At 44.0% G+C, this 15697-nt stretch overlaps 1 protein-coding gene across 2 annotated transcripts in view; it reads left to right on the top strand.

Moving 5' to 3' along the window:
* ARFGAP3 (ADP ribosylation factor GTPase activating protein 3) overlaps nucleotides 1–13824 on the top strand; it is a 71114-nt gene extending 57290 nt beyond the window's left edge. For both annotated transcript variants that reach the window (XM_040436041.1, XM_040436032.1), the window contains 4 exons: nucleotides 825–948; nucleotides 2835–2925; nucleotides 5263–5384; nucleotides 12714–13824. In XM_040436041.1, the coding sequence (XP_040291975.1) occupies nucleotides 825–948; nucleotides 2835–2925; nucleotides 5263–5384; nucleotides 12714–12731 (355 nt within the window). In that variant the 3' untranslated portion in view covers nucleotides 12732–13824. The remainder of the gene's footprint in view (nucleotides 1–824; nucleotides 949–2834; nucleotides 2926–5262; nucleotides 5385–12713) is intronic.
* Nucleotides 13825–15697: the final 1873 nt, after the last annotated feature.

The following is a 15697-nucleotide window of genomic DNA, read 5'->3' as shown; positions in this document are numbered from 1 at the left end:
GGCACATATGCAAACTGTTGTAATTCCTACACCGTTCACCTGATTTGGATGTAAATACCCTCAAACTAAAGCTGACAGTCTGCAGGTAAAGCACATCTTGTTTGTTTCATTTCAAATCCATTGTGATGGTGTATAGAGCCAAAAATGTTACAATTGTCGATGTCCCAATATGTATGGACCTGATTGTATGTTTTAATTACAATGCAAAACCAAATTTGTTATAACGACAACTTATTCTTCATATTTGCATTAGTTACTGATTAATACTCTAACTTAGCTACTAGAATTTACAAATAACGACAAGACCAAGAAACTGTTATAATAGTTTTGTTTATTGATCTATTAATTTATCACATAAAAAGAAAGTAATGTAACTCAAATGTATTATAAACCAATAAATTGATTTGTGGTTCCAACAGAATCCTACTAGACCAATTAGAGTATATATGATACACCAGGTCCTCCCAAAACTTAGACACCCTAGAACAGTGATAGCTAACCTCCAGCACTCCAGCTATGGTGAAACTACGACTCCCAGCATGCTCCATTCATTTCTGCGGAGTTCTGAGAACAGCCAAGCAAGTGTACATCTTGGGAGTCGTAGTTTTACCACAGCTGGAGTGCCGGAGGTTATCCATCACAGCTCTAGAACATGTCCAAATTCCGTGACAGAAATCAGTGGCAGGTTCTCTACATTTAGAACAATAGGTAATATGACCAGAGGAGAGGCAGGCAGATTAAAACCATAAAATTAATGTTATTTTGCAATTCACATAGCTATACCTTCTCTCTTTTTTTTTTTTTCTCTCCTCTCTTCATTTTAGACCAGCAACTCGCCGTAAGCCTGATCTGGAACCTGCTCCTGTGTCGGATGATGCCCAGAAAAAATTTGGAAATGCAAAAGCGATTTCTTCAGACATGTACTTTGGCAAACAGGACAATGCAGATGTAAGTATTATGGTCTGTTAAAGAGGCAGTACACTGAAAATGATCTAGTAATGGACATTAGATGCGACCCCCTCCTCTCCATCCTCTCCACCTGTGAGATGGCCAGATGCATTAGTTGACAGACAAAACCAGGAGCCAGATGATAGAAGATCCTTGGTAAACTGGGTACACATCCGTTTTCTCTCTAGAAGGTACATTCAGTCCAAGGAGGTTTTTTTCTGTTTTCTTTTTTTTTTTTCAAAGCCGTAACTGCAGTATTTACTGAGAAACTTAAAGGATAATTGTCATATTTTCATTAAAAAAAAAACAATTTTGGCATATGTTACTGCTGCAGCAGCATTATGCATAAAGCAGTCTTTTTAGTTTCTTCACTTACCACTGTTTTCCTATAGTTTTTCCCTTAGTTACGACTGTTTTAAATCCTACATTATGAGGATCTTCTCAAGATGGCTCCTCTGCCAGTTCTCTAAGGCCAAAACTGCTTTCCCTCAGGTCACATACAAACTTGCTGTAACCAGTAGCTCCCTGCCAGCCAATCAGATTGGATTACTGAGAGACATGCCTTCTCACTCTGAAGCCTAATGCAGGCATGCAGTGTGAAGGACCGCCCCTCTGTCTTCCTAGCTGGAGACAAACAAGCCATAGCAACTGTCTTTTAAGGGAGCAGTGGAAAGGGACAGAGGGCATTAATGAAAGCTGTTATTAACAGGTAATTACAGATCTTTTGACAATCATTGACCGACTAACTCATACATGCCTAGCTCTAATAAACTAGCAAATAAAAAAAATATGACAGTTACACTTTAATAAATATATTTCCTGATTAATTTCTTAATGCATCTTTACAGTGACTGCAGCTCTGTTTTTCAGATACAGAGCTCCAAATCTCCTGTATTACATGATAAAACGATGTGCCTACAGCCACCACTAGAGGGATCTCACTGTATACAGAATTATTGATTGACCTCCATCTATAATCAGTACTCAGTAAGCTCCCTCTAGTGGTGGCTGCAGATATCAGGGGCCACAAGGAATCCTGGGTTGAAAATTGATTGGCCTGAAGGGATCACCTAATTGGTCAAATGGTCGAAGTTCTTTTGAACTTTTCAGTTGATCCTTCTGGACCAATTTGCTAAGGGGCCACATGAGAGTCCCACTGAGAATAGTGAGTGATGATAATGTCTGTAACTTCCTGTGGAATATGTTAGCGCTATGTAAGCAAGTAAAATAAATAGATAAAATAAATGCTGGGGGCCTTAAAGGGGTTGAGCAACAATGTGTTTGCTTTTTTATTTTATTTTTTTAAGGGAAGCTTACTTGCCTGCTTTCTGACACTGGCTCCCCCGCTCCTTCTCTCCATCTACAGTGCTCTGCTGGGCTCTCTCTCTGTAAACATCCGGTTTGACACAGCCTGCAGCCAATCATTGGCCGTGGCCATGACCGGCTACCCTTACATCATGACAAATGGTCACATAATCCAAGGGCATCTGGTTACCGCTGCGGCCAGTGATTGGCTGCAGGCAACGTCAAACTGGATGTTTACAGCTAGAGAGTACAGGTCGGGGGAAGGAGCGGGTAGCAGGTGCCATTACCTGGTAAGTAATCTTCCCTTTACAGGTCTGGACCCCATTCTTGTACAACCCCTTTAAAGACATCCATCCATTTGCGTGTAATGACTCGGCTTTCAGCCTGGCCTTATGTCTTCTCTCTTCCCTCTGTGTGTTGTTTATGACTTTATGAGCCTTTATCTTAAGTGCTCGTTACTTTATAATGGGTGACTGTTCTTTGGTACAGGTCAGAGGAGTAACTTCAGTTTTGTTTTATTTAATTATTGTATTATTCAGTTTTATTAACTTTAGTTTTATCTCTGTCCTTTTATCCCACAGTACGAAACGAGGGCTCGGCTGGAGAGACTCTCAGGAAGTGCATCAATCAGCTCTGCTGACCTGTTTGATGATCACAAGAAACAGCCTTCAGGTACTTGATGTTCTACGTCGCCTTTCCCTTTAATGCTGCAGCACCACAAAGAACTCTTGTCCCATTGCCTTTTACTTCACAGGAGTCTGCCCCGCAGACTCTGATATTTCCTGATCGACCACTCTGTAAAGTAGCAACCCTCATTATGCACAATATGGATAACTGGGGCCACCCTCATTAATGTCATCTGACAGTATAGGTTCACTATTACGAGTTTCATAAGTATTGTCCCTGGGACTGGCTGCTTACTCTGCCTTGTATCTGCTGAGATATAGACCGAACACATGCTGTCATAAAGAAACTTAGGGGCACATTTATTAAGACCACTGGTGGTGGATCGCTGAAATTATGCCACCTGTAAATAACTTCGGCGTATCCACCGCCTATTCTAAATGTAAGACAACTTCCTTGCTGTCTTACATTTAGACCATTTTCTACCCCTAAATCAGGCATAGAAAATGATGAATGAGCGTGCAACAGAATCTGCGCCAGATGTAAATCACAAAAGTCATAAATAACCCCACCCCGTACTTTTAAAGGGCTTCTGTCAGCCCACTAAACCGTTTTTTTTTTTTTTTTGCTTAATAATAACCCCTACACTGCGATTTATCCATACATAAGTAAAATAATAATTTTGGTTCAGTAGAATTTGCTAAAACCCTATTTTTATAATATGTAAATTACCTTGCTACCAGCAAGTAGGGCGGCTACTTGCTGGTAGCAGCCGCATCCTCCGATGGTAATGACGCCCCCTCTGCTTGTTGATTGACAGGGCCAGGGAACCGAATCCTTCTCTGCTGGCCCTGCCTGTTTTCATTCAATATCTGGCGCCTGCGCCGCGGCCGTACCTATCTTCAATCGGCGCAGGCGCACTGAGAGGCGGCCACTCACTCGGCCACTTCATCCTCAATGCGCCTGCGCCGGGTGTAGATGTGACGTCATCGGCGCAGGCGCATTGAGGATGAAGCGGCCGAGTGAGTGGCCGCCTCTCAGTGCGCCTGCGCCGATTGAAGATAGGTGCGGCGCAGGCGCCAGATATTGAATGAAAACAGGCAGGGCCAGCGGAGAAAGATCCCGTCCGCTGGCCCTGTCAATCAACAAGCAGAGGGGGCGTCATTACCATCGGAGGATGCGGCTGCTACCAGCAAGTAGCCGCCCTACTTGCTGGTAGCAAGGTAATTTACATATTATAAAAATAGGGTTTTAGCAAATTCTACTGAACCAAAATTATTATTTTACTTATGTATGGATAAATCGCAGTGTAGGGGTTATTATTAAGCAAAAAAAAACGGTTTAGTGGGCTGACAGAAGCCCTTTAACTTCATTTTGACTCATATAATGATGAATTATATCTGCCTACAAGCACCACTAGGGGGAGCTCCATACAGAATTAGTATAGAGTTAAGGTTTTACAAATCAGGGCCTATCCTTAGAATAATCCATCAATATTAGATCTTTGGAGATCCAACTCATGGGGCATATGGCCAAAGGTAACCAGAAACTAGGACAATAATGTTAATAATAATTCCATAAAATCAGATGTACACATACCTTATAATAGAATAAAAAACATAAAAAGGAGGTATATAAAGGCTATATAATTAAGATACACATAGTTGGGCTATGTGCTCTTTGGCAGAACACATTGGCGCTTTCTTCCTTGTTATGGATTTGTCATTGTTCTCTGTATGGCCTGATGAAGAGGCCGTTTTTGCACTGAAACACTTCTTAGAGTACCTTCACACTTGCGGCAGAGGTCCCGCCGGATCTGGCATTACGGACGCAAACTGATGGCATTTGTCAGACGGATCAGGATCCTGATCTGTATGACAAATGCATTGAAATGCCGTATCAGTCTTTCCGGTGTCATCTGGAAAAACGGATCCAGCATTTATTTTTTTTTCACTTTTTTTTTCTTTTCGGTCTGAGCATGCGCAGACCGTAATGCCGGAACAGTTTTGCCGGATCAATCAGGGCTGGATTAATGCATGTCAATGGGGGAAAAAAATGCCGGATCCGGATTTCTCATCATTCAGAATGCATTAGGATAAAACTGATCAGTTCTTTTCTGGTATTGAGCCCCTAGGACGGAACTCGATGCTGGAAAAGAATAACGCTAGTGTGAGAGTACCCTTAAAACTGTGATTTTTATATTCCTTCCCCATTGTGCCCTTGGCAGTGGCTTTTTTTTCAGTGCTTTTTGTAGTGGCTGTGCTTAGCTGCGGTACATGCGCAAGGCGGGTTGGAGAGAACATTCGGAGGGGGTGCTGGCTGGTAACTGCTGTTAGTGATATTGGGTTGTGACTCTTCATTAACAATCTCCCGTTTGTTTTACAGCAAATTACAACCTGTCCAACGTCTTGCCTTCAGCTCCTGACATGGCCAACTTCAAACAAGGAGTGAAATCTGTAGCAGGGAGACTTTCTGTACTGGCCAATGGTGTTATGACGACTATTCAGGTCAGTGTTACCTTGCATCAGGACAATCCCTGATTAAATGTAGTTCCCAACCTGACAGCTGCTGGGAGTTGTAGTTTCTAACTCGTGTTATTGGTGGACACAGAAGACCGTGGGTATAACTGCTGCCACTAGGAGGCGAAACTAAGTGAAAAAAGTGTTAGCTCTCACTAGCTGTACCCCTCCTGCAGAAACGGAACTAATCATTTTTAGCTTGGTGTCTGTAAGAGGCAGACATGCCTGGATGTGGGTCTGCTACATTTTGTTCTTCTTTTTCGTCCTTTGTTCCTTTTTTCTTTTACATGGGAATACAGTAGGCAGAAGCCCTGTGTTACCCCACTGTCGAGGAGGGAGACCAGGGGGCCACCAAACCAGATGTTCATTCCCTACCATCAGACTGCAAAGGAGCACGGCCATCCTCTCAATCTTCCATTACCTGCCATTGATCACTTCACCCTTTTTTCTTCAAGACCCCGTTTCCAGCATAGCTTCCCTCACCAAGAGGCAGTATGTGGAAAATTATTATGTGGCTGGATCTGGGACAGAAGACTTTCTAAGGATAAGTAGCTGGAGAGGTACGTATATTCTCCTTGGCATGTCCCCCTTCCTTCCCCTTGGCCTGGTTCCAGCACCCTGTCTCATGCCTGCTCCTGCTGCAGACCATTTACACCTCCTGGCTTCTTCTCTTTGGCCTCGGTACAATGCAGGCGCCCCAGACCCCCTCCGCACTGTGCGTCCGACCTGTCTGGGCTTTCTAGCTAAGATTGTGACTTTTGCAGTCTACAAGGCCACATCTTTAGAAGCCCTCACTACCCCTTCTTCCTGCTCCGCACCTTTTCTTTTAGTCCAGAAGCTACGTTTTCTCAGTCAGGACCGCCTCCTTCAGACCTTAGCATCTGTAGCTATGTGAGAACAAAACTTTTGCGTCCTTAGCAGCCTGCATGTGAATGGTCTCCCCCCCCCCCCCCCCCCCCCCCCCCCCTTCCCCCAGACACAGGAGGTGCCGTGGCTGTTGCCCGATGGGCACCACTTCTTTCCGTATCTCTATTAATACCTTATAGGGGAGGCAAAGCTTCCAGGATGTGCTTTTTATGGGACCATATCTACTTTTTCATTAACGTCAGTATTCCCTTCCATGCCCCTTCAGGTTCTCCTCCTTAGGTTCACATGTGTCAGTTTCCTTTTGGGTGGGTGGGATGCCTTTGCCAGTAAAACTAGCGAATTGTCTTCCACTGATATGCTTAAGTTTTCACCCTCTTTTCATATGCTATGCAGATTTATTGTGCTGTTGCAGTACCCCAGAACAGGGTACTTGTAAATTTTTCTTGATTTGATGTTATTTATTCTGTCCATGCTTTCTATTATTCTTTGTAAGCTGTCTGTAGGTGGCACTGTTCAGTTAATTATGCCCTGACTCAGTAGAGGGAATTAGCTTTACCATATGAGGGAGTAGCTTTCTAGTTGGTATTGCATCAGCCACTTTAGTTTTAGCTCTGCCTGTGAAAGGGACAGATGCTAGCCCAGTTCATCTCCAGGAGAAAGACCATTCTTGTTGAGAGAACTATGAGGAAAAGCAGGAGATGTTCATAGACTGTCCAGGATCATAAGGCCATGCATGTTAGCAAGGTATTCACTGTTTATGGCTTTAGACGTTGCTAGTTGTGGAATTATTAACAGTTAAAGGGGCTGTCTCGCCTTGCTATTTTCAAGCTCCTTTACGGCTCTCAGGGCCTCGATTCCCTGAGCACTGACGAGGTGGCCGGGGCCAGGAGTGACTGCAGGCGCAAGAATATGCGCGCGCTACCTCCTGTGAAAACCAGCCACCAGGGCAGCCGGCCGAGCTGCCAATAGTGTTTCTGTGTGGCCACCAGTGAGAACATTATGGTGGTCACCGTAACCCCTAGAAACGAGCGTGAAATAGGGGGCTGTTTGAAGGAGAAGACAAGGTGATAGAGGCATAATTTAAAAATGAACTACTTGGAAGAAAGGATCCTAGAAATACAAGGGACTGATTTAAATGTTGATTACGAGAACTCCTTTAATAGCACCTTTCACACTTACATATATATAACCGTTTGGCTGGCTGTTTGTCGATCTGATCTCTAGCCTGTAAATTGCAGTACTGATGAGACTTTTTGTATGTGGATGGTTTGTAGTCTGGGACATTACCACATTTTTTGACTTCTGCACACCTGTGATCATCTTGGAAAGGTTGCACAGTGTTTAGAAAGAGTTCAGGCACTACTACTCCTATTATCATTGTTGCTGAGACTGCATTGTGACTTGCCTTGGAACTGTCTTGATATTGTTGGATGTACTACAACTCCCATTCTGCACTTTATCTGTTTTCTACAACTGGCCTGGTTATTGACTTCAGCACCATACGCTGGCGACAGCACCTGCACTTCCAGCCTTGTACCTGTACAACGCTCATAACACCAAGGGCACAACTACCATCAGACAGGAGCCCACGTTATTAGGGTACATTCACACGACCGTATAATTTTATCCGCATCCGTTCAGCATTTTGCGGAATAGATGCGGATCCATTCATTCCTGTGGGTGAATAAAATGTGCGGACAACGTTCAGTATGTTGTCAGCATCCATGTTTCTGCATTTCTAGTCCGCATAAATATGAAGCTTGTACTACTATTGTCCGCTCAGATCAGTCCACAGCCCCATTCAAGTCAATGGATCCGCAAAATGCGGATGACATACGGAATGGTTTTACGGATCTGTTTCCGTATTATTGAAGGCCTTGATTCTTTTTTTTTTTTCTTCCGTTTCTTGCGGACCGTAAAAAACGGAAGACATACGGAACACAAACGGAAGTCATTCGTCCGCAAAATGCAGACACACGGTTCCGTTATTTGCGGACCGCAAAACGGAAAGGATTACGCACGGTCGTGTGAATGTACCCTTAGGCCTCTTTCACATGAACGTGTGCGTTCCGTGGCCGTATTGCGGATCGCACAGGCTTCGTCCCGTACTTCCGTTCCGCAAAAAGATAGAACATGTCCCATCTTTTTGCAGAACGGGCGGATCGCGAACCCATTAAAGTGAATAGGTCCGCGATCCGCTGCGGCTTCCCCACGGTTGGTGTTCGTGCATTGCGGCCTGCAATTTGCGGACCGCAGCACGGCCACGGGGCGCACACGTTCGTGTGCAAGAGGCCTTAGGGTGTGTCCTAAATGAAAAACGGGTGCACCCTCCTATCACTGCCTTGGCCCAAAGGAAGAATTGGTGTGAGGATTGCCACTGTGAATAATTATTGCAGCCAGAGCCACTACCACTCCCTTCAACAGGCTGGAGTCTGTTCACTGGCACTATATGTGACATGCTTATTCAGTACTGCCATGCACCAGACTCGCAAGCATTTCTCCCTTCAGTGGCGGAGTAATTGTCCTGTCACTGGACGCTGCACTTGACACAGCTGCATTACCCCCGTCAATGAGCAGAGTAATTGCGCTATTACTAGATGTCGGACTTGACAAGCCTACTCCATACTGGCATGCACCAGGCATCAGCATTCTCTCCCTCTAATGTCGGAGTAATTGAATGTTCATTAGGCCTATGTAGCTTGACAAACACCGAACTGCCTTACACTATTCACTAGTAATTGCGCTACTGCTTGTTGCTATACCTGACGAGTCTATCTAGTTCTGATATACTCCAGGGGGCAACCGCATTACTACTCTCTTCTGTAGGTGGAGAGGCTACAGACTTTTGGAGCATAGTGCTAACTCCCATTTTATGGGGATACAGGTGTACAGCTCAGAGTTTTCAAAACATCCAGTCACCAGTTAAGTCATCCTTTTTCTTCCTCAAACTCTGAGTTAGTAGGATTATCCATGACAGGACCATCATGCCTCACCAGAGCATCGTCCTTAGTATGCAGTCAGGAACCATACATCAGTCTACTAATGTTCACCAATCAATCTGAAGAGTCATCCAGTGGCCCACCAGCTTGTGCTCCGTTCAGCGATCCTATGGAGCCACTGATGAAGGCTCTGTCTGCGGCACTCCATTCTGTGGTGGTCCGCTTGGTAAGTGTTTACTCAAGGAGGGGCTCTGGTCCTATGTGGTATACATTCTCACAGGGATCCCCAAAAAGCTCTTGCTCTTTTTACATTTATTCTAGTTTTAGGTTTTCTCCAGCAGGCGCTGGTCCTAATAGGCCTAGACCTTCTGGATTCCTTTGTGTTCGCTCCACACCTTTTGGCATCTCTACTTTAACCGTTTCTCATGTTGGTAGCCTTTGTGTTTGGTTTCTTCCATTTGACTGGCACCTGTTGGGCAGTCAGTACGGCTCTCATTCATCCTAAGCCATGTGAGATCTACTTTCTTTGCCTAAACCAGGGCTCCAGATGGCGACCAAAATGGTTGCCAATGCGACTTAGAATTTACAAATAGCGACAAGACTTTTTTGTCTTGTCGCCATTTGCAACTCTGCAGTTGAATACAACGGCGTGGCACAGGAGATATGATAGTTCTCTGCCCCGCCGCCGATGTTCTTCTCAGCAGCACAGAGGAGAAGGAGTCTGCAGTTGTCGCCCCGTCCCCCCCAAAACACCTCAGTATTAAAGTCATTGGTGGTTCAGTGGCGGTTCCGATCGGAGCCCCAGCAGTGTAACTGTGGGGCTCCGATCGGTTACCATGTCAGCCAGGACGCTCCTGAAGCCCTGGCCGCTATAGTAAGCTCCCTGCTGTCGTGTGCACAAAGCACAGGGCAGCAGGGACAGTGTGAAGTCCAAACTATTAAATTATTAAAAAATATTTCCTATGCGGTGAGCGCCGTAACAAATAAACGAATAAAAACCATGCGATAGGATAGGACTGTTCTATTATGGGCCGAACGTTTCATAAAATGCGGAATGTACGCAGCTTTTTTTAGTGTTTTTTTTAATTTTTCGCGTGGTATTGAGTATTGCAATACTTTTTTATGGTGACGAAAGCGAATCCAAATTTCGGTATCGAAACAACCCTACCCCAATCTGATCGGCGTAGCGTCACCATTCCAAAATTGTGATTCGATTTGGCGACTAAAAATTTAATTTGGCTCCTAAATTTTTCCGTTCAGGAGCCAATGGCTACTAGGTATTTTTTTTTGTCTGGCGCACTGGCCTAGACCTCTTGATCTCTCAGTCGTCTTCTTTTTTATTTTATTTTTTATCCCATCTGTGTTTTGTTTTGTTTTTTTGCGGGGGCCCAGAGGTGCTCTACTGGTGTGTCTGTCTTTTTTTATGGGATTTTCCTATTGGCACCTGTAGATGCATCCTGGTTGTTAGGTTCTGTACAGCTTACCGGTTTATTTTGCTATATACGGTAGTCTTTTGTCTTGGTTTTGACCCATCCACAGTTTCCTCTCCATTTATGGTTTATCTTCTGTGAGCTTTTCCCAGCTGCTCCTCGTGCTTGGCTACAAACTGATAAGCTCAGTGTCTGGTGGGAGAACACTTTTCACTTAGTGTAGCCTCTTGGTAGCAGAAGTTGTACCCACTGTCTTCTGTGACCCCCAATAAATGCAGCGAGAAAAGGATTTTACCGGGGAGTCACAAAAATACGATTTCGCAATAGCAGAACAATTCTATTTTATTTATCTCAGTAGACCCAAGACTGTGTTGATAAATATTTCTATATATTTATAGTTTTATTTTTATTTTTATTTTTTTTATTTATGCAGAATTTCAAATGCATTGTATAGACCTGTGCATTATCCTATCCTGTGCCTGCAACCACCACTAGGGGGAGCTCACTGCATACTGCTCATTCATAAAATTAATAGTAACACCGTATGCAGTTAGCACCTCCCCTAGCGGTCACTGCAGCCATGTAACTCTATGGAGGAGATTTATAAAGACTGGCTTTTAGCGCCGGTCTTGATTTCCCCAGCGCTGCTGTAGGATGTGCCTAATATTCTACGAGGCGCATCATCTATCTATCTATCTATCTATCTATCTATCCATCTTCAGGATGATAAGAAATGGATTTTAAAGATGTAAATGTAGTGACATTTGCCAGCTTAACCCTTTATTGTCCATGCTGAGTTCACCCTATTGGGGCAGTTGGTGTTATGAGGAGTCACTGTAGACGAGTAAATGAATGCTCAATGGTATCTTAATAGTATTCTGACAAATGTGCTGCAACCCAGATAAAGAGGATACACTTAAGCAGCTTAGGGTACTTTCACACTTGCGTCAAACTTTTCCGGCACTGAGTTCCGTCCTAGGGACTCAATACCAGAAAAGAACTGATCAGTTTTAACCTAATGCATTCTGAATGGAGAAGCAATCCATTCAGGATGCATCAGGATGTCTTCAGTTCAGTCACTGTGTGGTTTTTGGACGGAGAGAATACCGCAGCATGCTGCAGTATTTTCTTCGGCCAAAATTCCGGAATACTTGCCTGAATGCCGGCATTAATTTCCATTGAAATGTATTAATGCCGGATCCGGTATCAAGTGTTGCGGTAAAACGGATCCGCATGAGCAGATCTTTTAAAAATGTGAGATATAATAAATACCGGATCAGTTTTTCCAGATGACATCGGAAAAACGGATCTGGTTTTGCAATGCATTTGTCAGACTGATCACGATCCTGATCAGTCTGCAAATGACACGTGTTTGCATACAGTTTTCCTGATCCGGGAACCGAACTGCCAGCCGGAATCAAACAACGCAAGTGTGAAAGTATTCTTACAGAGAACACTCCCTCGGCTCAGGCTCAATACAGCACTTATTTGTTCTGGAGGTGCTCTAGAGCCAAACTCGCTATCCTTCAGGATAGGTAATCTGTGTCAGATAGTGATGGTCTGACTCCCTTGACCCCCGACAATCAGCTGTTTGTAGAGGCCACCGCGCTCCAGTTAATGCTGCAGCCTCTTCCTAGGCCAGTGACATCACGTTCATCACATGGCCTGGGCACAGTTTAATCTCATTTAAGTGAATGGGGCTGAGCTGCAGTACTAAGCACAGCCACTATACAATGTACGGCGCTGTGCTTTATCTGTGAGGAGGCTGCTACGCTCTAGTGAGCACTGCAGCCTCGTTCAAATAGGCGATTGGCTGTGATGCCAGGAGTCGGTGCCCTCACCAATATGATATTGATGACTTCTCCTGACCTCTCAAACTGCCAGAAAGCCCCTTTAAGAACTGTTCTGCTGTCTGTTATTGCAAAATGTCGGCAAGCTTGTTGTCAGACACGCCTCAACATTTTAACTGAGCTGCTATAATTTCTTCTACATTAGACTGTGTATACCCTGCCTTAGGTAAACTTATGGACTCTAGCTGTAACTTAAAACCAAAATTGATTATTTTTTTGTGTTTTTTGCAGGATCGGTATGGATCTTAACCCTCCCCCTCCCCATACATTGAAGTCGCAATTGGTACATACCCGGGACATGTACTGTGCTTACCCCCTCCTCTGAGTGGGCCGAAAAGGACAACACCTCAGTGTCCCTGCATGGGAGGGAGATTCACACATTCATTGTGCCTTTAACTAATTGGATGGCGTGCATTGTGGGAAAGTCTGAGCTTTTATTTTAGTTTTTGCTACATTAATAATATAGATGAACCTCATGTCTGTATTTACAGTCATTACCCTACAGTCCTGTAACTGTTGAGGTTTGTGTGGCTGTGTCGCCTTTCAAATATTTGCAACGAAGGTGGTATGAGTTGTGCCATCAGGTATAACAGGCATAGAAGTGAATCTGTGTAAACATAATTAAGGGGGAAAAAATAGATAAAAATATTTTTAAAAAAATTATTCCTGTAATAGGGCCTTATTAAATCTGGATTATCAGATGTCCAGAAAGAGACTAATAAATGGGCTGTCCACATTACAAGAATGTGTCCGGTATCCGCAGGATAGAGGATAAGTGAGTGGGGGTACGACTGCTGGGGTCCCCTTCCATCACGAGAACAACTCCCCATGTTCGCCCGTTTGAATGGAGCGGTGGTCTCACATGTGTGTTGCTGCTCCATACAGCTTTATGTCCGAGAAAGCCAAGAGCTTGTACTTGGCTATCTCAGATAGTCATACTCATGGAGTTGAATGAAGTGGCAAAACACATGTGACAGCCGCTCCATTCGAACAAGGAACCACGGGAACTTGTTCTCTTGATGATCGGGTGGCCCCAAATGGTCGTACTACCGCTAATCAGACATTTATCCTCTATCCTGTGGATAGGGGCCAAGTTCTTTACCGTAACGGTACAACCCCTTTAAATTAATCTGCACAATTAGTATCTATTCAGTTCTCTACCAGAGACGTTTGTCAGATGAGCCGAATTTCTGGATTATCAAATGCCAGATTAAAGGGCTTTTACTGTGTGCGTATATGTGTTTATATAATTCATTTTGTGTTAGATTTTCGGGATGATTATAATGGGGTGTAGTGGGACTGCATAGACCAAAGGATAAATGCTCCTCAGGTATATGGCGATTATAATCTCAAACAAAAAAAATACACAGCAGCACTAGTCCAGTAGTATGGGTGCTAAATCCTCCCAGCCGCAGGCTCAACGGCTAACAGATAGGTAGACGTTCAAAAGATGAGGCAGCACTCCAGACATAAAGTGAAAAAGTGGTGGAACCTTTATTCCCCTCTGCAAAGTTTCAACCGCTCAATGCGGTCTTTATCAAGCTTGATAAAGACCGCATTGAGACGTTGAAATGTTGCAGAGGGGAATAAAGGTTTCACCACTTTTTCACTTTGTCTGGAGTGCTGCCTCATCTTTTGCTGCTCTCTCCACCCGTGTCATGGGAGGATCAACAGGTCGTATGGTCAATAATCACTTTATATATAGAATTACTGCTTACCTTATATGCCTGTAAATCAGGACATGGCCGCCAGGTAGCGAATTTGAGATTGCCAATGCGCAGTCTGCGGATGTGGTGCCTGGGGTCCCTCCCAGTAACTCAAGGCAAATAGTTAGCAAATCGATGTGATCGTTGGGTTCTGTAAGTCGACGAAGTTGAACCGTCTGGCAAATCACCTAAAAAAAAAATTTCCTTTTTGCCACAACAGCCAATCAGGAGTAACGTTCTTGAGCGTAAGGTGGGAAACGAAAGCTTAAAATGCTAGAATTGAAAACCGCCATATTTATTCTCCAGCTTTCCCCCTCACCTTCCGTTCCGCACATATATGGTTTTATTAGTTGCCATTTATTTGCTTTCCGCCATGTTTAACCAAGCACCAAATCCATTTACCGGTGAAGTTTGTATAAAAGGTGTAATAACTTTTCAGAAGTTGCATGTCTCATACTCCAGTCACTTCCAAAGCTGTATCCAGAATACTTCTAGCAGCCACAGCTGCTTAACTTGGATCTAATAATACTTTGGACTGCCTAAGCACTAAGGCAGAACTGTGTGTGTAGCTCTGAATGTGACTAAAGTATAAAACAAGATGTAAGTCAAGACTAGGTACAGTCAAAGGATTTGTAAATGTGTAGTATTATTCAAACTCCTGGACAGATATGTGTAAGGGCCATTATGTATCATTGGGAGTGACCACAACTTTAGACTGAAATTCTATGAACGACCAGGTTGGGTAAAATTTAAGATTTACCAGCTTTGATTGATTTAGGGCATCATTCACAGGCTAAATCTGCATAAAACGTGGTTACCCTGTAATTATTTTGCTTCTACACCAGGTCTTCCACTCCATTCACATCAAGAGCTGTGTTTCAGGTTCTTGTGCCTCTAAAGCTTTAAGACCCTCCCATCTTTCTGTTGCCCTCTGCTGGTTTCGGAGCCTGTACAGCCCATGTTGTATTACGGTGGATGTAGTGTCCATACTATGTTGTGCAGTGGTCTGATATATCTCCCATAATGCACTACAACTGTTGCAGACTATTAGCACAGCGCTGATGGATTCCAAGCAGCAGTTAACTACACTGTGGATGCAGCTCTGGATGTGACTGAGGTATAGGACACAAATATAAAAGAATATAAAAAGTTATATAACTTTATTTGTACAGATGTAGCAGATTGAACAGTCGCACGAACGTGTTAGGACTGTGACTGTTAACCCTGCTACATCTAGGTGTGCAATAACAATCAGAGGTGGAGCTAAACTTTCACCCAGTCCAAACCCTAACTTAAAGGGAATCCGTCTGCAGTTTTGACCATGCTAAACTGCTGACAGCAGGCAGTAGGTAGGGGCTGGAGAGAGAAGTACAAAACATACCTTTTGTGGAGCTTTTATCATATCTGCAAATTCTGCTCCTTTAGTGCATTGGAGGTGGAGCTTCACAGTGAAGTGCACTCTGTATTGTGTTGCTTCACAGCCTCATCCCTCTGCTCTTGATTGACGGC

The sequence above is a fragment of the Bufo bufo genome, chromosome 1, assembly GCF_905171765.1.
Source record: "Bufo bufo chromosome 1, aBufBuf1.1, whole genome shotgun sequence".
In the NCBI taxonomy this organism is placed as follows: domain Eukaryota; kingdom Metazoa; phylum Chordata; class Amphibia; order Anura; family Bufonidae; genus Bufo; species Bufo bufo.
The sequence above is the reverse complement of the archived record's forward strand: the minus strand, read 5'-3'. Positions and strand labels throughout refer to the sequence as shown.